At 37.3% G+C, this 22,253-nt stretch overlaps 1 protein-coding gene across 1 annotated transcript in view; it reads left to right on the top strand.

Annotated features, from left to right (window-relative positions):
- The window catches only part of OTC (ornithine transcarbamylase), a 73,995-nt gene that overhangs the window by 26,289 nt on the left and 25,453 nt on the right, over window positions 1–22,253 (top strand). The window contains exon 5 of the mRNA XM_037059565.1: window positions 21,287–21,440. Within this exon, the coding sequence (XP_036915460.1) occupies window positions 21,287–21,440 (154 nt within the window). The remainder of the gene's footprint in view (window positions 1–21,286; window positions 21,441–22,253) is intronic.

A 22,253-nucleotide genomic window follows, 5' to 3' on the forward strand; every position in this document is an offset into this window, starting at 1 on the left:
TTTTAAGATTGGAATTTTGTCTTCAACTCAGTGTGGGTCCCTGTAGGGACAGACTTCCACCAGATAGAATCAACCATTGCTCACTTTCCTCTTTTGAAAAGCCTCTCTTAGCAACTCTTTCCCATGCCATAACATATCAGAAGACACAAAATATATACATATATATTCAATTAAATTTGCTTCAGATTTGATGGTATCTTCAGATGTTGTTAATTCTCTGTGGTTAAGAGTTGGATATTCTATATTTTTCTTGCTCTGGGCTTGTTTTTTTCAGATGTGACCCCAGAAGTGATACCTTAGCATGACTCAGATCACTTATTTTTTTGAAGTTTAAAGTTGATGGAACTTAGGAACAGCAGGCAGACGTTATCACTCCAGTATCAAGGCTTTCTGTTTCTTCCATAATAGCAACTGTTCATGCCTAATGCTCTGAGTCCACTATTGAAAGGTGCATAATGGCTTCGCAGTCATTTTCACTTTAATATGCTACTTCATAATGCAGCTTCAGGAACCAGGTGTATGAAAAGCTCCATATAAAACCAAATAATGTAATGTTCTACTCTGCTTACTTTCCTTATAAATATGATTTACTTAGTGATTGTTAAAGTGTGTTCTGTGAATGTAAAACTAGTAGAAAAGGAAATTAGCACAAACCACTGTTAGTTTTCTAGAGCTACAAATTATCCAGACTTGGTGACTTACAGCAACAGAAATTTATTCTTTCACAGTTCTGGAGGCTAGAAGTCTAAATTCAATGTGTCAGTAGTGCCATGCTCACTCTGAAGGCTCTAGGGAAGAATCCTACCTTGCCTTTTCCTACTTTCTGGTTGCTTCCAACCTTGGCATTCATTGGCTTATACATGCATCACTGCAAACTCTGCCTCCATCTTCACTTGGGCTTCTTTCTGTATGTCTCTACATATCCTCTCCTCTTATCAGGGTGCCAGTCATTGGATTCAGGGACCACACTTCTCCAGTATGACCTCATCTTAGTTATATCTGCAAATATCCTACTTCAAAACAAGGTCACATTCTGACTTTTCAGGTGAACATAAATTTAGGGGATATCATTCAACCACTATAAACCACATATGCACATGCTCCTGTAATGACATGAAAGGTTTCAAATCATTGTCATTCTGGTAACTCAAATAATGGAAATTATAGAGGGATTTGTGGATGAGTCATGGTCCTCAAGAGAAAGAATGAACCACTGTTACATGGAAAGAAATGTTTTAAAACCTATAATGTTGTTATTAAGATATTTATAGCAGTGGCATTAACATGAAAAAACAACCTTTCTTAGTTTTCTTAGTAAAATATTTTAAAATAATGGCATCTGGTGGGAAATATACACCTAACTAGGTACATAGTTGGTATCTAATAGGAAACATGGCATCTCCATGATTTTTACAGAGGTCACTAAGAAGCTAGCAGGCATGGTAGTTGTATGTCCTTGGGTAAATGGTAACAAAAGGAAGCCCCTCCCAGCATGAAATGTGATATAGTAATAGTTTAGAGGCAGTTTGCCATAATGTAAAGGACAGGGGCTCTTATGCAGGCTCAGGCTTCAGTTTAATTCAGAGCTTCTATTACATTGACCCTGTGGTCTGGACCCCTTGCTTCTGAGTCTTAGGTTTCTCAGCAGTAAAATGGAGACAGAAATACTTATCTCAGTGAGTTATATGAGGATAAATGAGATCATGCTTGTGAAGAGCAGACAAACAGAAGAAATTCAAGTAATGTTGGTTGAATTGGTGGTGGCCTAACTCAATCTCAGGATGAGCTCTGACTGAAGTCTGGCCATCTCTGTGGTCTCGTGGCTTACATGGACACAAACCTAAATTTCCTAAGGCACATTTTCAGTAGGTTATTCTGAATGCCATTGTGCCCTACCCATTTATCTTCAAGGTCCTCAAAGATAGGAAGTAATATCTAAGTCAAAATAGCCTGGCTAGCCCTGGCTGGTATGGCTCAGTGGATTGAGCTGAGCACTAGCCTACAAACCAGGGGGGTGCTGGTTCGATTCCCAGTCAGGATGCATGACTGGGTTTGGAGCCAGGTCCCCAGTAGGGGCCATGCAAGAGGCAACCGCACATTGATGTTTCTCTCCCTCTCTTTCTCCCTTCCTTCCCCTCTCTCTATAAATAAATAAATAAATAAATAAATAAATAAATAAATTCTTTACAAAAAATAACCTGGGTATTATAGAAGCTTTGTGAATAAATTGTACCCAGCAATTTCATTCAACATCCTTGGGCTTCTTCTAACACCAAGCCATTTGAGAGGAGACCATCTAGGTTTGCTAAAGCCATTATCTTTTTTTGTCATTCCTACATCGATATAACTAAAATTATAACCTGAGTAGAGATATCAAAGTGCTGGAGTATTCTCCTAGAGGGAGACTGTCAGGAAGTTTATTACTTTACTAGTTTACATTGGGGATAAACATCCATGTCTCCTCTAGGGCCTTGGCCTGCTTTGATTAAAAAAATGAAAAATAGGAAATATGCTTTTTAATGATTACAGAGTTCTCAATGGTATCATTATGCACAGCCAAAAATCCCTCCAACTGTTTGCTAGTCAGGTGTTCTACTGATAAGAGATCCCATTGATAACAAACTGTAATTTAAAGGGCACATGGCCTTATTTAAGGCAGAATGGGACAAAGGGAAGAATACATGATAAGACCGTATGAGAATGTAACATCTGTTTGCCTTTGTCTTTGCCTTTTGAAACCGTTCACTAAGTTCCAATAGTTTAGGAACAACTCAAGTACCTCTAAGAGAATCAGGATTGCTGTGTGATTGTCTATCCCATCAATATCCACATCTGCTCTTATGACCTGGTCCAGCATACTATTATGTTTTTATTTGTTTGTTTTGTTTTGTTTTGTTTTTAAATATCTTTTCAGTCAACCATAGAGACTATGCAGCAGGCCTTTTGGGTCCATGGGGGAAGAATTTATATATGGTGTTTTTTTTGTGTGTGTTGCTTTGTATTTTTTTTTTTTGGCCACTGGGTATTTTAGTTAATTCCTAAACAAGTTTGATCTTAAACCAAAGGACAAAATACCAAAGAATAATAGAAATTTGAGGTTGGAAGATCTTTAAGAATTACTTAGATCAACTTGTTTTTTATAACTCCACACCATTCCTTTGAAATTGTCCTTGAGCCTAAGTGAAAAAATCCAGTATCAGGGCACTCTTTACATACTGAACTATCTTGTTCCATTTTATGCAGTTTGACTATTCTGATGATAGTTTATACAAACTGACTAAGAATTCACTTTTTTCCTTTTTTTTCTTTTTTTTTCTACAGGTTTTCTATATAGAGACAGAGCGGCGGTGAGGGTGGGGAGAAGGAAACTAGGATTCTTAAACAGGTTTTAAATAAATAATTATGTGTAGAGACAGGAAGCATATGGGAAGCCTCTGTATCTTCCCCTTAATTTTGCTATGAATATTAAATAGTTCTAAAATATAGTTTTAATAACAATACTAATTATAACATGCAATTTTGAGTCATATATAAACCAAATTAAACTAAATATTTGCTTTTTAAAAAAGACTTGTCAAAAGAAAAATTAAAAGTTGTCATTATAAACAAAGAAAAGTCATGGTAAATATATTAAATGATATATCCTTTATATTTCCATAGAATCCAAAATTCCTGAATCAGAATATAAGGCAAAAATCCAGTATGGTCAATATAGTGATTCTTCCTTTGGGTTTATTTGATCTGTTTTGGTAAAAGCTGAGAATAAGAAAATCAAACAAATCAGTAAGATGGTAATAACCAAGCCCAGATTGAAGGTGAAACTTGGGAATGGGCACCATCATTTCCTATCTCTGAATTTTTTTATTCTTCATTTAAGTTTTTTAAATTACTTTATGTTGTTCAATCAGAGTTGTCTGCATTTTCCCCCCACCACTCCCCCCAACCCCAGCTAATCCTACCTTCTTACCTTGCTTCCACCCTCCCCCTTGGTTTTGTCCATGTGCCCTTTATAGTAGTTCCTGACAACCCTTCCCCCCACCATCCCCTCCCTCCTCCCCTCTGACTATTGTTAGATTGTCTTAATTTCAATGTCTCTGGTTATATTCTGTTTGCTTTTTTCTTTTGTTGATTAGGTTCCAGTAAAAGGTGAGATCATACAGTATTTGTCCCTCACCACCTGTCTTATTTTACTTAGTATAATGCTCTCCAGTTCCATCCATGTTGTCACAAGAATTCACTTTTAAATTTAGTTGAAAATGGTCTTGCTATAACTCTTCTCAATGTTCTTTTTTTACTATCTTTAGAAATCCATGTATTTTAACATATTTAAGTTTCCAGTTCATTGTAGTTATGGTTTTTTTAGTTTAATTTTATTTTTTATTGTTGTTCAAGAACAGTTGTCTCTATTTTCCCAATACCACTTTCCCCTGCCCCACCTTCTCCCACTTCCCATGCTCCATCCTTTCCCCCTTTGGCTTTGTCCATGGGTCCTTTAAACATGTTCCTTGATTACCCTTTCCCTCCACCCTCCCCTTTGATTACTGTCGGTTTGTTCTTTATTTAAATGTTTCTGGTTATATTTTGCTTATGTATTTGTTTTGTTAATTAGGTTTCACTTATAGCTGAGATCATATGGCATTTGTCTTTCACTGCCTGGCTTACTTCACTTAGTATAATGTCCTCCAGTTTCATACATGCTATTTTGAAGGATAGGAGCTCCTTCTTTCTTTCTGCTGTGTAGTATCCCATTGAGTAAATGTACCATAGTTTTTTTTAATCTCTAGCCATCAGAGAGACGCAAATTAAAATCACAATGAGATACCACTTCACACTGGTCAGAATGGCCATCATAAACACAGCAACAGACAACAAGTGTTGGAGAGGTTGTGGGGAAAGGGGACCCTAGTTCACTGTTGGTGGGATTGCAGACTGGTACAACCACTGTGCAAAACAGTATGAAATTTCCTCAAAACACTAAAAATGGAACTGCCTTTTGACCCAGCAATTCCACTGCTAGGATTATATCCTAAGAATTCTGAAACACCAATCCAAATGAACCTATGCACCCCAATGTTCATAGCAGCACAATTTACAAGAGCCAAGTGCTGGAAGTAACCCAACATACCCATTGGTAAATGAATGGATCATTGTAATTATTCTTTTTGATGCTCAAATTGTCCTATATTTAGCCAATGTGTTCTATATTCTAGTTTGGCTGCTGGGTCATTTTGACATAACTCTATTAGTCCTCATTAGTTTCCTTGCTTTTTGATATGGCATCATATTCCAAACTCATCTTGCACATTTCTTCACCAAGGCCAAGAATTAGCCATTGCTCTAAGAAGCCCTAGTCTATCTTCACTTACTATCAAAAGTATGTTTTGTGAATAATATGTTTTTCTGATTATTACAACAATACTGCTTTTGGTAGAAAATACTAAAAGATGTTTTTAAAATGTAGACAGAACCACCAATAGTGCCGTCATCTAAAAATAATGAATGTTAACATTTTATCTCCTGAACCATCTTTCCATCTAAAGTCCTATGCCATGCTTCTCTTTTTTCTAAAGAGCAGCAAAAGACATGATGGGACAAAGATCGAACACATTTTAAACTTTTAGGCAAAACTAAGGTGAATAAATTTTTAACTTGTTAATTATTTTTAATCCTAACATTGGCTATTAAACATCCAGAGGAAACTGATATGTGTGACAAATTTTAAATTTGGGTAATCTGGATTTTCCAAAAGCTGTTTTGTTACCATTGTGGACAGATATCTAACATTGTCTGCAAAATTTCAGAAATCCACTGGAAGGCAAATGGAACTTTATATATCAATGGGAATGAAAAGAGACCAAAGGAAAAGTCATTATAGAGCCAGAGAGTATTTTTCACTTATCAACTTTTCATTTCTAGCACATATAACATCCCTCTTATAATGTTTAAAGGAAGGGTTTTAAATTGATACAGAACCACAGAAAGCCCAGATTACAGTTAATGTGCCTGTAAGTCCAGCTCTACTTACAGGTTTGTTATTTTTTTGGTGAAAAGGCTTTTTATATTTAAAGATGTTTAGTAGCCTGAAAGAAGAAAAATAAGAATGGTGATTTCTCCATGATTCATATCAACTTTTAACATAAAGTAGAAAGCAATATCATTGACAGAGTAACATGAACTAATGGTCTACTTAAAGGTCTTTAATACCTCTGTTTCCCTAAGTGATTCCAATGTGGAAACTACCTGAAAGATGTTCCTCTTCGCCCACACCACTGATTTCACTTCACCTTCACTTTCAGTGACTGAAGGAGGATCGTAGTGGTACTTTCTATTAAGCTCTGTAGTGATACCTTTTTCCCATAGCTGCTTTAATACCTGAGGGCTTTTTTGTGTCTATAGGAATATTCTCTACTCTGTACCTTCTTTTCAGTAGTCCAATCTGTTAGTCTTATGACTATATCAAACATTTAGTATTCCTGTAAACATAAAATAGCAATCATTCCTCAGTGGTTTTTAAACTATGCTCTCCAAACCAGCAGCATAATCAGCACCTGTTAGAAATGCAAATTCTGCCCTGGCTGGTGTAGCTCAGTGGATTGAGCACAGGCCTGCAAACCAAAAGATCGCGGTCCAGGACACATGCCTGGGTTGCAGGCCAGTGACCAGAAGGGGACACATGAGAGGCAACCATACATTAGTATTTCTCTCCCTCTCCCCTTCCCTTCCCCTCTAGAGATAAATAAATAAAATCTTAAAAAAAAGAAATGCAAATTCTTTGGGGCCCCAAATCAGACCTACTGAATCAGAAACGTGACTGGTTGGCTACTGAATCAGAAATGTGACTGGCTGTGTTCTAACAAGTTCTCCTGGTGGTTCTGATGCATGTTCAAGTCTCAATGATTGCTTTAAATATTCACATACTACTTACCCAACCAATAAATCAAATACATATTAAATGAACAAAACAAGTTGGCTCAGCCTTTTAAACACTGATTGCAAATTTAATCAAATGCTTAACATTTAGCTCAATCACAAGCCTAACATTTTAGATTTCCTTGAATGCTTTAAACATGTTTAAAAAAGGAAAAGATATACATAATTTGTCACTTTGAATACAGAGCTGATTAATATTTAACAACAAAACTGGGCATAATGCTGTTACATAGATTTAATATGATATTTAAACAATATCATATTATTTTATATTCTTATCCCTACTTTTATTCTTATCCTTACATAGTTCTGGAATTTAAACTTCTATACATTACTGGGTTGTCTGGAATTCTATAAGAGACAATTTTTATGCATTTTCAGGGTTTGTGTATGTAATTTGCCAGACTAGAAGGAAAACAATCATCTCCAGAGGCTAGGAATGCAAATTAAGTGGATTGCTGACCACTTAAGTTTGATTGGGTTTAGGGAACTGGTTGCTAAGTTCAAGATGAATGAAACTCAAGCTGCTGGCCACTAGGCTAAATATTTTTGTCGCATAGTTTTCACTTTTATTGTAGGCTCTATTTTGATTTCTTATTGCTGCCTTAACAAATTACCACAAAATTAATGACTTAAAATAACAGATTGTGGATGTCAGAGGTCTAAAATTAGCCCACAGGGATGTGTTCCTCCTGGAGACTCCTGAGGAGAATCCAATTTCTTGCCCTTTCCATCCTTTAGAGGCTGCCTACATTCTTTTGCTTGTGTTTCCATTCTTCCTCCTTCAAAGCCAGGAGCATAGCTAGCATCTTCTCTTGTCTCTGACATGCTGTCTATCTCTTATAAGCACTCTTGTAATTATATTGGGCCTACCTCAGGATAATCTCCTTATCTCAAGATCCTTAATTTAATCACTTCTGCAAAACCCTTTGTACTGTATAAAGTAACATATTCATGAGTTCTGGGGATTAGGACATGCACATTTTGGGGGAGAGGAATTATCCTGTCTACTATAAGATCCTTATTCCTGTTCTTCACATAAATTCGGAGTTTTCAAAAGAAATTAAAATTTGACGTATTCTTTAACTTTTATTTATTTTAATCTGTGGCAGTACATGAAGCATTGTAATATTTTCATGATAAATTAACCTGCCGTAATTTAAATATTTTAAAATATATTCTTTTTTTCAATGGTATTACACTACACTTAGTTGGGTTATCAAGAAGTCTCATTCCTAAGGTGATAAATTACATGTGAAACTTTAAATTAAATGGCTGTATTATCTTTATTTATTTATTTTATTTAATTCTTGTTCAAGTACAGTTTTCTGTCTTATATTCCCTGCCCTCCCCCCCCAGTGCTCCCCACCTCCCTCCCATTTCCACCCCCCACCTTAGTTATTGTCTGTGTCCTTTATACTAGTTCCTGTAAATCATTCCCCTTTTCCCCTTTGATTCTCTTCCCTCTCCCCTCTGGTCTCTGTCAGCCTGTTCTGTATTTCAGTGTCTTTGGTCATATTTTGCTTGCTTGTTTGTTTTGTTGTTTAGATTCCTGTTAACGGTGAGATCATATGGTATTTGTCTTTCACCGCCTGGCTTATTTCACTCAGCAGAATGCTTTCCAGTTCCATCCATGATGTTGCAAAGGGTAGGAGCTCCTTCTTTCTTTCTGCTGCATAGAATTCCGTTGTGTAAATGTACCATAGTTTTTGATCCAGTCATTTACCGATGGGCATATAGGTTGCTTCCAATTCTTGGTTATGGTAAATTGTGCTGCTATGAACATTGGTGTTCATAGGTTCTTTTGGATTGGTGCTTCAGGGTTCTTAGAATATACTCCTAAGACTGGAATTGCTGGGTCAAAAGGCACGTTCATTTTTAGTTTTGTTAGAAAATTCCATACTGTTGTCCACATTGGTTGTACCAGTCTGCAATCCCACCAACAGTGAACCAGAGTCCCTTTTTCCCCACAACCTCTCCAGCACTTGTTGTTTATTTCTTAGTTTATGATACCCATTCTGACTGGTGTAAAGTGGTATCTCATTGTGGTTTTAATTTGCATCTCGCTGATAGCTAGCGATATCAAGCATCTTTTCATGTGTCTCTGGATCCTCTGTATGTCCTCCTTGGAGAAGTGTCTGTTCAAGTCCTTTGCTCATTTTTTAATTGGGTTACTCATCTTCTTTGAGTGGAGTCGTGTGAGTTCTTTGTATATTTTGGAGATTAAACCTTTGTCTGAGGTATCATTGGCAAATATGTTTTCCCAAACAGTTGCTTCTCTTTTTATCTTGATACTGTTTTCCTTAGCCATGCAGAAGCTTTTAATTTTGATGAGATTCCATTTGTTTATTCTTTCCTTTATGTCCCTTGCTCTAGGGGACGTGTCAGTAAAAATATCGCTCCGTGGAGTATCTGAGATTTTCCTGCCAATGCTCTCCTCTAGGGCTTTAATGGTTTCACGGCTTATGTTTAAGTCTTTTATCCACCGTGAATTTATTTTGGTGTATGGTGTAAATTGGTGCTCAAGTTTCATTTTTTTGCATGTAGCTGTCCAGTTCTCCCAGCACCATTTGTTGAAGAGACTATGTTTACTCCATTTTATGTTACTGCCCCCTTTGTCGAAAATTAATTGACTGTAGAGATTTGGGTTTATTTCTGGGCTCTCTGTTCTATTCCATTGGTCTATGTACCTGTTTTTATGCCAATACCAGCCTGTTTTGATTACAGTGGCCTTGTAATACAGTTTGGTATCAGGTATTGTGATTCCTCCTACTTTGTTCTTCTTTCTCAACATTGTGGCTGCTATTTGGGGTCTTTTATGGTTCCATATAAATTTTTGCAGTGTTTGTTCTATGTCTGTGAAATATGCCATTGGTACTTTGATAGGTATTGCATTGAATCTGTAAATTGCTTTGGGTAGTATGGACATTTTGATAATGTTAATTCTTCCAATCCATGAACACAGTATATGTTTCCATTTGTTTGTGTCTCCCTTGATTTCTTTCTTCAGTGTTGTGTAGTTTTCTATATACAGGTCTTTTACCTCCTTGGTTAGGTTTATTCTCAGATATTTTATTTTTGTTTTTGCTATATCGAATGGGATGTTTTTCTTGATTTCTGCTTCTGCTGTTTCATTGTTAGTATACAGAAATGCCTTTGATTTCTGGATATTGACTTTGTATCCCGCTGTTTTGCCAAATTCATTTATTAGTTCGAGCAGTTTTTTGGTAGAGGCTATAGGATTTTCCATGTACACTATCATGTCATCTGCAAACAATGCCAGTTTTGTTTCGTCCTTTCTGATTTGGATGCCTTTTATTTCCTTTTCTTGTCTAATTGCTGTGGCTAGAACTTCCAATACTATATTGAATGGAAGTGGTGAAAGTGGACAACCTTGTCTTGTTCCTGATCCTAGTGGAAAAACTCTTAGTTTTTGCCCATTGAGTATGATGTTGGCTGTAGGTCTTTCATATATGGCCTTTATTATATTGAGGAATGCTCCCTCTCTCCCCATTTTTCAGAGAACCTTTATCATAAATGGGTGTTGTACCTTATCTAAAGCTTTTTTTGCATCTATTAATATGATCATGTGGTTTTTGTCTTTGCCATTGTTTATGTGATGTATTACATTTACTGATTTATGAATATTGAACCATCCTTGCATCCTGGGATGAATCCTACTTGGTTGAGGTGTACGATCTTTTTGATGTATTGTTGGATGCGATTTGCCAGTATTTTGTTGAGGATTTTAGCGTCTATGTTCATCAGCGATAATGGCCTGAAGTTTTCTTTCTTTGTTGTGTCTCTATCTGGCTTTGGAATTAGGATGATGCTGGCTTCATAAAAAGAGTTGGGGAGTTTTCCCTCCTTTTGGATTTTTTGCAATAGTCTGTGAAGAATAGGGGTTAGGTCTTCTTTAAAAGCTTTGTAGAATTCTCCTGTGAAATCATCTGGTTCAGGGCTTTTGTATGATGGGAGTTTTTTTATTACTGCTTCAATTTCATCTGCTGTTATTGGCCTGTTCACGTTTTCTGCTTCTTTTTCATTGAGTTTGGAAGATAATATTTTTCTAGAAATTTGTCCATTTCACCTAGGTTTTCAAAGTTCTTAGCATAAAGTTCTTCATAGTAATTCCTTAGAATCCCTTCTATTTCTGTGGTATCAGTTGTAATCTCTTCTCTTTCATTTCTGATTGTGTTTATTTGGGTCCTCTCTCTTCTTTTCTTGATGAGCCTACTTAAAGGTTTGTATATTTTGTTTATCTTTTCAAAAAACCAACTCCTGGATTCATTGATCCTTAGAATCGTGCTTTCAGTCTCTATGTCATTTAATTCTGCTCTGATCTTTGTTATTTCCTTCCTTCTTCTTGCTCTGGGCTGTCTTTGTTGTTGTTCCTCGAGTTCTTGCAGGCATTGGGTAGGTTGTTTGTCTGAAATAATTCTATATTCTCTAGGTAAGCCTGTATTGCTATGAACTTCCCTCTCAGGACTGCCTTCACTGTGTCCCATAAGTTTTGGTTTGTTGTGAGTTCATTTTCATTTGTTTCCAGAAACTTTTTGATTTCTTCCCTAATTTCAATCTTGACCCATTCATTGTTTAATAGCAAACCATTCAGTCTCCATGATTTTGGGTGTTTTGGGTTTTTTCCTGTGGGATTAGTTTCCAATTTCAGTCCCTTGTGATCAGAGAAAATGCTTGATATAATTTCTATTTTCCTGAATTTGTTGAGACTTGTTTTATGTCCTATCATGTGGTCTATGTTTGAAAATGTCCCATGTGCATTTGAAAAGAATGTGTATTTAGCTTCTTTGGGATGGAGGGCTCTGTATATATCAATTAGGTCCATTTCATCTAGGGTGTTGTTTAGTGCAGGTATATCTTTGTTGATATTTTGTTTGGAAGATCTGTCCATTTTTGACAGTGGGGTTTTAAAATCCCCTACTATAATTGTGTTGCTCTCAATAACTTTCTTGTGGTTCTCTAGGATTTTCTTTATATATTGGGGTGCTCCCATGTTGGGTGCATATATATTTACGATATTAATGTCTTCTTGGTGGATTTTTCCCTTAAGTATTATGAAGTGACCTTCTGGGTCTCTCTTTATGGCCCTGTTTTTGAAGTCTATTTTGTCTGATATGAGAATTGCTACCCTGGCTTTTTTTTTCTTGTCCATTTGCTTGGAAAATTTGTTTCCATCCTTTCACTTTTAGTCTGTGGTGGTCTTGTGACCTGAGGTGGGTCTCTTGTAGGCAGCATATGTGTGGGTCATACTTTCTTATCCATTCAGCTATTCTATGTCTTTTAATTGGTGCATTTGATCCATTTACATTTAAGGTTATTATTGAAAGGTACTTATTCATTGCCATTTATGTACCTGTGTTCCTCTCTGTCTCTCTCGGTTCCTTCCTTTCCTTAAAGCAGCCCTTTTAGTAATTCTTGTAGAACTGGTTTGGTGGAGGTGTATTCTTTTACACTTCTTTTGTCTTGGAAGCTCTTTCTTTGGCCTTCTATCTTGATTGAGAGCTTTGCTGGGTAAAGTAGGCCTGGTTGTAGGCCTCTGGTTCTCACTACTTGGAATATTTCTTGCCATTCTCTTCTTGCTTGGAATGTTTCCATTGAGAAGTCAGTAGCCAACCTTATTGGGACCCCCTTGTATGTTACTTCCTTTTTCTCCCTTGCTGCCTTTAGGATTCTCTCTTTGCCTGGAGTTTTGCCATTTTAATGATGATGTGCCTTGCAGTAGGCCTCTTTGGGTCCACCTGATTGGGACTCTCTGTGATTCCTGGATTCGTGTGACTTTAACTCTCATCAAATTATGAAAAATTTCTGTTATTACTCCTTCAAGTAGATTTTCTATTTCTTGTTCTTCTTCTTCTCTTTCTGGTATTCCTATTATTGGGATATTATTGCATTTCATATTGTCTTGCATTTCTCTTAAACCCTCCTCATTCTCTCTGATTCTCTTTTCCATTACCTGGTCTGTCTAGGAGATTGTTTTTACCCTGTCCTCTAGCTCACTTATGCGGTCTTCTGCCTCATCGATCCTACTCTTCATCCCTTCTACTGTGTTCTTCAGTTCAGAAATTGTATTCTTCATTTCCTCTTGGCCTTTGCTGATGGTTTCTATTTCCTTTTTCATGTTGATATAGGTTGCGGAGAGTTCATTGTAGCTCCCCTGTAGCTACAAGGGGAGCTACAGGGGAGCTTGCCTTCTGGTAGCTCATTGTAAGCTCCTTGAATTTCCTGATAACCAGTGCTTTGAATTCAATATCTGATAGTTGACTTGCCTCTATTTCATCTAATATTCTTTCTGAGACTTTCTCCTTTTCTTTCATTTGGGGATTGTTTCTTTGTCTTCCCATTGTTTGTGGTACTCTTCTTGTTGGCCTCAGCTTCTTAAATTGATCTGTTCTGGTTCCCTGGGTTTATGGTGTGAACTTCTGTGGTAGGAATCCTGTGAGATTCAGTGGTGCAGTCTCTTGTGGGTATCTTGGTGTTCTCCACTTCTACCTACTTCTTTCTTTATTGTGCGTGTGTGATCAGTTGGAGGGGGAGGCAAAATGGTTTATGATAGCAGAAGAGTATTTTATGTTATTTATAGTCACACTCAGTAGAGAAGAAATAGACAATCTTTAGGCTATATATAGCGTTAACCATGCTCTTCGACCCAGCTTGCCACTTTTAAGAAAGGATGGACAGGAGATAATTCTCCTGTTGGGAAGGGGAGGTTTGTTAGTTGTATCAGGAAGCAGTGTGGTTGGGGGTGGTCAGATTTTGAGGTAAGGTGAGAGTAAAGGATAGTAACTAGGTGTAGCGTGTGAGCAAATAGAGTTAATCACTACAGTAATAGAATTCAGGAACCTGTAAGGTGGTCTAAGGTCCAAGAGATGTGTTATGAAGTATTTACCATGGTATAGAATAGCAATTATTTACAATAATATTAGAGCAACATTCACGTAACAGACTCTATGTGATCTGTCTGAATGGGGGTGATAGAGCTTGGGCAGTATGCCAAAGGAAAGGAAGTGGTGTGAAGTATAGAATATTAGCAATACACTGTGGAGGAAAGAGAAGTGGAAACCTGTCAAATAGTACAATATAACCAGCCAGGACTAAGAAATCTGTACAGAAAGAGGAGGAATACAAAGATACTATTAAAATAAAAAAAGAAGTGAGAATAATACAAAAAAATAATAATACACCTAAAAGAAAACTAAGCAACATGCAAACAAACAATCCAACACACACACACACACACACACACACACACACACACACACAGTCAGGAGAAAGGAAGAATAAGTGAAAAGTTTGGGAAGAAAGGAAGGACTAAAACTGGACAAAAAGAAAAAAATGAGGGACAAAGTATTGAAAGGTAGAGCAACAATACAGTTTAAAAAATATAAGACTACTTAGAAAAGAAGTTGAGCCCTGTCTGGTGTAGCTCAGTGGATTGAGCGCTGGCCTGCAAACCAGAGGATCGTGGTTCGATTCCCAGTCAGGGCACATGCGTGGGTTGCAAGCCGGTTCCTTGCAGGCCAACTACCAGCAGGGAACGCATGAAAGGCAACCATACACTGATGTTTCTCTCCCTCTCTCCTTCTGCTCTAAATATAAATAAATAAATAAATAACTTTAAAAATTTTAAAAAAAGAAAAGAAGTTAAAAAAAAAAACAACCAACAAAACCCTTTCTTTGTTGGTTTCAAACTGTCCAAACCAATTTTTCTGGTTGCAGCAGGACCTCTCTGTGGGCTGGTATGCAGGTGAGCCAGGCTACAGGATTGGGATGTGGGTGCCCGCACCCCCCGCAGGCTGCTTGAGTCCCGCGGTATCTGGCACTGTCCTTCTCAGTCCCGTGGCGGAACCCAGGTGTTCCCGCCCCTCCCCTGGATGGCTGCTGGGCTGGTTGGGCCGTGAGGCAAGTTGCTGTTGCAGAACACCTCAGTTCACTTTCCAATACAGACTTCTCCACAAAGCCTGCCTCTCAGCCCAGCCCAATCCCAAAAGAGTGGCAAGGACAGTGTCCTTCTCAAATCCCCCGGCTGGCGGGGTGGTGGGCTGGCGGGCTGTCGACCACAGAGTCCGCAGTTGAACATGGCCCTCTGCTCCTGCCACCCTTTAGGTAACCTTAAGCCCACAGGTCTCTGCCCAGTATTACCCAGCCTTGCCTAGATGGGAAGGGAGGGAGTCAGTTCTCTTCCACAGACCCTGTAGTGGGCCCACGGCTCCCACAGAGTCTGTTGTACACCCACCGGGTGCCGGCCTTCCAGAGTTCCCTCCGCCACAGGTGCCCTGGCACTGACACTGGACCCAGACCAGGGCCTCTGTTTCCCACTGATGCCACTAGGCGCCAGCCCAGGTCGCCCACAGCTTCTCCACCGTACTTGGCGGAAGTTGTCCACGTGGGCGCAGCCTGCCTCCAAGGAGGCTGCGGGCTCAGCTGCTTTTGTCCTCACTTGCCTTCTGGAGTCCTCGCTGACCTGCAGATGTCTGGTTCCTCTGTCACACTCTCTGGTCTCTTATTTTCATAAATGTTGGGGAATTGTTGGTTGATTATGTTGTTCTTCAGTAGATCCACCTGGATTTTCTACCAGGTGCAGGAGAGCTGGGTTCCCTCCGTGCTACTCTGTCGCCATCTTAACTCCTCCTGTATTATCTTTATAATTGAAAATTATACATGGTAACTGGTGCTAGTTAACTGCTCGACTCCTTTTCTACTTCACTCTATATATGACCACAAATGTTAATATGGCCTATCAATCTGTGGCAGTTCCTACTACTTCTAGGACTATTTAGCCTATAAGTTATGTTAATTCTTTGTAATTTACACAGATTGAAAATGGCACACATCTATACTTGATAAACAGAAATATATTTAACAATCCCCCCAAATATCTGTATTTATACAGTTATATATAAACACTTTCTTACTTTAAGTAAATAAACTTAAATGTGCATGGTAACAGTCATCCTTCTTTGATCTTAGAATTATAGTTTTGTACATTTTCTTATTGTTACTTTTTTCTTATGAGCATCATGGTCTTTTACAAGCATGCCTTATCTCATTTAATAATATTTATTACTATAAATGATCACAACTGGACAATGATATTTCCTTTAAATTGAGTCTTTTTTTTCTTTTAGCACTGCCCCTGCCATTTAAAAAATTTCTTTTGGTTCCTGGCAACAATAGGGTGTTATGGACATATGCTGATTTTATCCTGCCAAGGACATGGAATTGGCTACCCTCTAATGGTTTTAGGGTGTTTTGTTTTGTTTTGTTTTGCTTTGTTTTGTTTTGTTTTATAGAACAGTATTAAGACCAAACTCTGGGCGCTAGAAATGCTTACAAGTGTTGAGGAGGGAAAGATTGTAGCTACTGCTGCTTGTAAGGCACTGCCATTGGTAGTGACCGAAATAAAAGGAAAACAGTTCTTTTGTAAGTGTATAAGATCTCATCCTTTCCAGTAAAACACATCATCACGTTGTTATCCCTTACTTTAAGTTATAGTATGGGATTTCACCAACTGCCAAGAATTTTCTCCTCTACGTTGATCCATTGTTCTAATGGCAGACTATTCCTCTCTCCTCCTACCTTTCTCTCTCTCTCTCTCTTTCCCTTTCTCTCTCCTCTCCCCTCTTTCCATTTTCTAGAACAATAGTTCTCAGCCTTGTCTTTATATTGTATTAACTTGAGGAGCTTTGAAATATTGATGTGAATCCCTTCCCATAACTTCTTATTTAACCTTCCAAAGGGCAGAATATTGAATCAGGATTTTTTTTTTTTGCAGCTCCATAGGTAATACTAATATGCAGTTGAGGTGGAGACCTCTGTCCTAGGCAGTGTCAGGCAATCTCAATAAAGCAGGCCAGACACTCTCTCATGAAATTATACTATAGAGCTTCCAGGGATACCAAATGCACATTATAAAGAGGGCAAGTAAATGCTTGCTTGTGTTTTTGCCCCTTTGCTTCAAGAGCTCTTGGGATTGTTCAAGGGAAAGAATTACATGTCCTTTTTCAATCTTCTTGAGAAACTCATGTGTGCAGAGCATTGCTTTTTCCATTTGGGCTTCCTGCATCTCCCTCTGATGCAGCCTCATCTTTCTTCATTCTTTTCTAACCTTGCTCTAATTCCTTCAAGGTTTTCAAAGACATTGGTTTTCTCATTGACGAGGTTAAGATAATATTTACATATGATGTATACTAAATCTAGCAAGACTTGACAACACATTGTAAAGTTCATGAAAACCATAAGAGGTTGACAGCTCATGGCCTAGCTGTAAGAAACTATGATAGAAGTCAAATTTGTTTTTCTAACTGAGATGCCAGAAAGTCAACTACAATAGTTATTCTAGATTTTTTATCCTACTTGTGTACACTTTAAGAAGTGATACTATTTAAAGAAGCCCTTCAGGGTCAAACACTCCTCTACCTCTCTCTCTCTCTCTCTCATAGGATTGTAGGTATCATAAAATTAACCAATTCTTCTGAAATAAGGAATTGATAATTGATTATAATTGTAGACCTTATTGGGATATTTACCTCCATCCACATTATTTTTCCATAGTAGAGCTAAAAACCTGCATTCTATAGTATGAAGCATAAGTATATCTCTACTGAGAAGATAATTTTTAAGATCTTGAAGAAAGAATAAAGATTTTTAAAAAATTTAAGATGACAGCCTATGGCTTAGGACAGTGGTTCTCAAAGTTTGGAAGCTTATCTGAGTTACTTGGGGAAGTTAGGAAAAGTAAAAAGACTGAGACTCTACCCTATTTTAGGAGTTTGGACCTCTGTAGTTTAGTAGTTCTTCACTTAATTTTATTTTAAGATTTTACTTTAATTTTTTTATAGAGAGGTGAAGGTAGGGAGAAAGAGAGGGAGAGAAACATTGATGTTCAAGAGAAACATTGACCCATGGCCTCCTGCATACCCCCAACCAGGGACATGGCCCATAAATTTGGAAACCATTGCCTTGGGGCATCCATAAGTCAGTTTAGCTGATCACTCTAAAGAGGAGACCGTAATGGAATTTAGTGGATCATTCATTTTTTAGGATTTGAGATGCCCATTCACTCAATGGAACTGGAAAGCACTGCCTGCCAATGAGATTATGGAAAAAGTCTTCTGTTTTTTGGGGCTGTCATCTCTTGATATCTGAGGGGCAGGTCCTGGTTAGAATTCTACCAAAAAATGAATGGTACTTTAGAAAATATGGAAGCCTCCATTCTCTCTTTATTGGAAGTTTAAAACTTTAATATACAAATGAACCACCTGAAAACCATGTTAAAATGCAGAAAATGATTCTGTAAATCATATTCTGGGTAGGGCCTGTAATTCTATAGTTCTAATAGGCTCCCAGGTGGTGATGAGGGTGGTTGATCTGAGGAGCAAGGTGCTTGCTTTAATTCTCAACCTTGGCTGCACATTGGAATCTCCCGGAAAGTTTTAAAAAACACTGATCCTTGGGGCCCATCACTAGAGAGTCTATTTTTCTGATGTAATTGATAAAAATTATGGCCTGGGCATCAAGAGTTTTAAAAACAGGAAAAATATATTACAGTTTTAAAAACTCTTGAGGTAACTTTCATGTGCAGCAAAATTTGAAAACCCTTGTTTCAGTCAACCATTAAACATCACCTGTTCTGCCAGAGAAACTATAAAGTGTCTCTTTTATTCACTTTCATGCTTTAGTATACAATGTGCTTATACAGTTCAGAGCAGTGGTTCCCAAGTCCTGACCTCTCCATTGATGTCCTGTCATGGGAAATTCCATCAGAAGTGGTCAAATAAGAAAAAAAAACAATATAGTGAATTTTATAAAGCTGAATTGATTCAATTTCAAGTATTACTTTTTGAGGTTAGGTCATTCACATCTTTTTTTGGTATCAAAATGTCCTTTTATTAAGTGGAAAGACTAACATAATATATGTATTTATGTGCTTGTTTCTCATGTTCTTAATTACCAAATAAAAAGGTGGGAATCTTGTGTTGATCTTCATCTGTTTTCGAAAATATTGCTGATCCATAAAATCTGAAAATTGGAGAACTATGGGTATGAGAAAGCAATGAAAGTTTAAAAAAATATTAGTCTAGGAAATGTTATTATACAAATATGCTTTTTAATATTTGATTATTTAATCCCTGGGAGTGAGGAGTTTATTTAGGGGTCCTCGAATTTTATAAGCACCAACAATTTTCTACAGATCAAGTAAATATTATGTCTCAGATATATAAGAGGGACTAATTTTCAAAATACATAGGGTGGGGCAAAAGTAGGTGTACAGTTGTTTAAATGAAAAATAATACAATAGTTAGTAAATAATAATACAAGAATAAACTGTGTTTCACATACTCACAACTATAAACCTACTTTTCCCCCACCCCGTATATAATTAAAATACAAACTTATGAAGACCTTACTAAATAATACTAGCTTTTGTTTTTTCCATTTCTTGACACAATAATATTATCTACTATTTTTATCTCTTACTATGAATAAGGCATCACACTATTCATTTTATATGCCTAGTGATGATTTTAACAATAGCCTAGTAGAATAGATATCGTTATTATGGTTTTACAGATGAAGAAACTAAATCATAGACAAATTAAATAACATGTCCAAAGTCACATAACTAGTAAGTGACAAAACCAGATTTGAACCCAAGACTACTGGATATCTTATAATCATGACTCTATATTTAATATAACAACTACCATGAGAGTATTTCCAAATTTTTTTGCCTGATTAACCAAAAAACATATATGCATGATCCATGGACACAGACAATGTAGTGATGGCCAGAGGGAAGGAGGGCTGGGGGCTGGGGGCTGGGAAGAGGTAGGCAAAGGGCAGGGTATGAGGACATCTGCAATACTGTCAATAAAAATAATAAAGGAATAATTAAAAATAAAAAGAATAGTTCCTTAAGATTAAAATAATTAAAGCCTTTGTTTTGGGTGTTTCCCTTAAATAATAAGAAACAAATATTTTAAACAAATGGACATTCTTGCTATTTTTATAAGGCTGAAGCTTTAGCTGAGGGACAACCATTATTCTGACATATGGAGAGAATTTCAAATCTGGATCCAAGACTCTCCTTTCAGAGTTTTTGTCATCTGAAAATTTGAGGCCATGTGTTGTAATAGTAAGAATATGGACTTATGAGTTAAACTGACTTGAATATGAGCTCCTCTAAATTAATTATCTGTGATCCAGGGCAAATTACTTAAGCTCTCTGTGTCTCAGGTCCTTCAGCTATGATATGAGAACAGTAATATCCATCTTTCTATGAATCGTTTCAATTTGTGGCCATGATTTGATGTGTGTTGCTTTCTTGGTAGATTTTTGTGTATGTGTGTGTGTTGCATGATGTTGAACACTTTCTGTCTTTTTCGGAGATGCTGGTAGTTATGCAGTGCAGGGGCAAGGGCTGAATGCCTTCTCAGGCTCATTGCTGTCTGTGTCAGTTTAAGTTCACTGGATGGAATGAGATATACAAGAGATGTATTTGGGGAAACAACTATAAAAGATTAAGGAGAGAGAAAGCAGCAGTAGGTAGGGAGAGCCTTCAAAGGGTGATGCAGGTCTGACCTCAGTGAAAGGAGAGGAGAAAGGAAGAAGGAAGGATAAAAGAACCTCAGACACATTGAACCTCAGAAATTCTCAGCCAGGCTGATGAAGAGCGCCACCAGACTACCCAACAGAAAAATCCTGTGTCAGGCAGAATGGCCCAGCTCTGGTGCCTCCACCATGCTCAGTCATTGGTGGGAACAGCCTGGGGAGAGTGGGGCCTTGGAAGGAATGCTGAAGTGGATTCTGAAGGTATAGAAGCTGGGGACTTTGAGTTAATGGCACTCTTCCCAGAAGGTTTTCTTTTGTAAGGCAATGTGTGTGCACCTCCATGGGTGCCACACTGGTACTTTCAATTTTATAGTAAAAATGTATATTTTTCTGTGGGATAATATAAAAGAAAATTAGCTACATGCCAGGTCATTAATATTTCTCAGTATATCTTGATTTGGGTCTTGTTCCTTTTGCCTTCACCAACTGCTACATATTAATTATAATTCATTATTATGACTGTGAGGCTCGCAATTGATTTTTTATCTCTGAAAAAAATAGTAAAATCAGCGGTCACTGTTTAAGATGTCAGTGGAACAACATTTGGCTTCTGTAGTGACTATATGTTTATCATCAGCTTTTAAATCTGTTGTGTTGATAGGTAGTTGTAACTTACTGAAAATTATAATTTATCAGTATTTCTTATTACTGCTTAAAATTCTGTATTAAAGAATGAATTATAAAGTATATTTAACTTAAATTATCTTGTCTTGAATTGCTGTAGTGTGTTATCTAGCATGACAGATGCAGTGTTGGCTCGAGTATATAAACAATCAGATCTGGACATCCTGGCTAAAGAAGCATCGATCCCCATTGTCAATGGGCTGTCAGATTTGTACCATCCTATCCAGATCCTGGCTGATTACCTTACACTCCAGGTTGGCTTATTTCCTTGCTTTATACAAGAGCAAAATCAATTAATAGTTCTTGACGAGCTCTAAATGGAACCATTTCAATGATGGTATTGTTTTGTTTTTAAATATTATCTTGGCAAAGACTTATAGCATGTTTGTATACTAGATATTCAAGGAACATGGCATATTATAAGAGCCTTTTGTTCTTAACCTGATTTCCAACCTCTTTAAGCCCCTCTATCATCCCCTGTTTTTTCAATCCTTTTGCTTTCTGGTGCCCTATATAACACAATGGATGAATAGGGAATGCTGGAGCATACAGAATGGAAAAGCTTTGTGTATCCTCCACATATCAGGTTTTGTGGCTTGGGAGTGAAGACTGGTGGAGTATGCTTTGCATATTCAAAATGGTCAAATATAAAATTATCTTCTGAGAAGACAAATTTCTATCATTTTAATACTGATTATTTAAAACCAGAGTTAAGAACATGCAGAATATATAGCATTGAGGCTCACATTTAGCCAGGTATGCCAAATTAGGAACTTGAATAACTAACTTTGAAAGATTTATCTTCTTTGTTTTGCCGCAGCCGATCTACATAGTTTTGCCACTGCGAATCCTGAAAACCATGATTTTGGTGTCTATGAACTATTCTTGGGAGACAGGAAAACTAGATAGGTCTATATCATGCCTCACTGAATAAGGTACACACATAAATGTGAGATTAAACTCAAAATGAAACTCATTGGTGATGAGGATAAGATGTATGCAGAGAGTATAACACAATGATATTAGATACCAAGTGGTTATTTGGGGATGTGGCTTTACATATACAC

This window comes from Sturnira hondurensis, unplaced genomic scaffold (assembly GCF_014824575.4).
Source record: "Sturnira hondurensis isolate 20B ecotype Veracruz unplaced genomic scaffold, ASM1482457v3 Scaffold0011192, whole genome shotgun sequence".
NCBI classification, from domain to species: Eukaryota; Metazoa; Chordata; class Mammalia; order Chiroptera; family Phyllostomidae; genus Sturnira; species Sturnira hondurensis.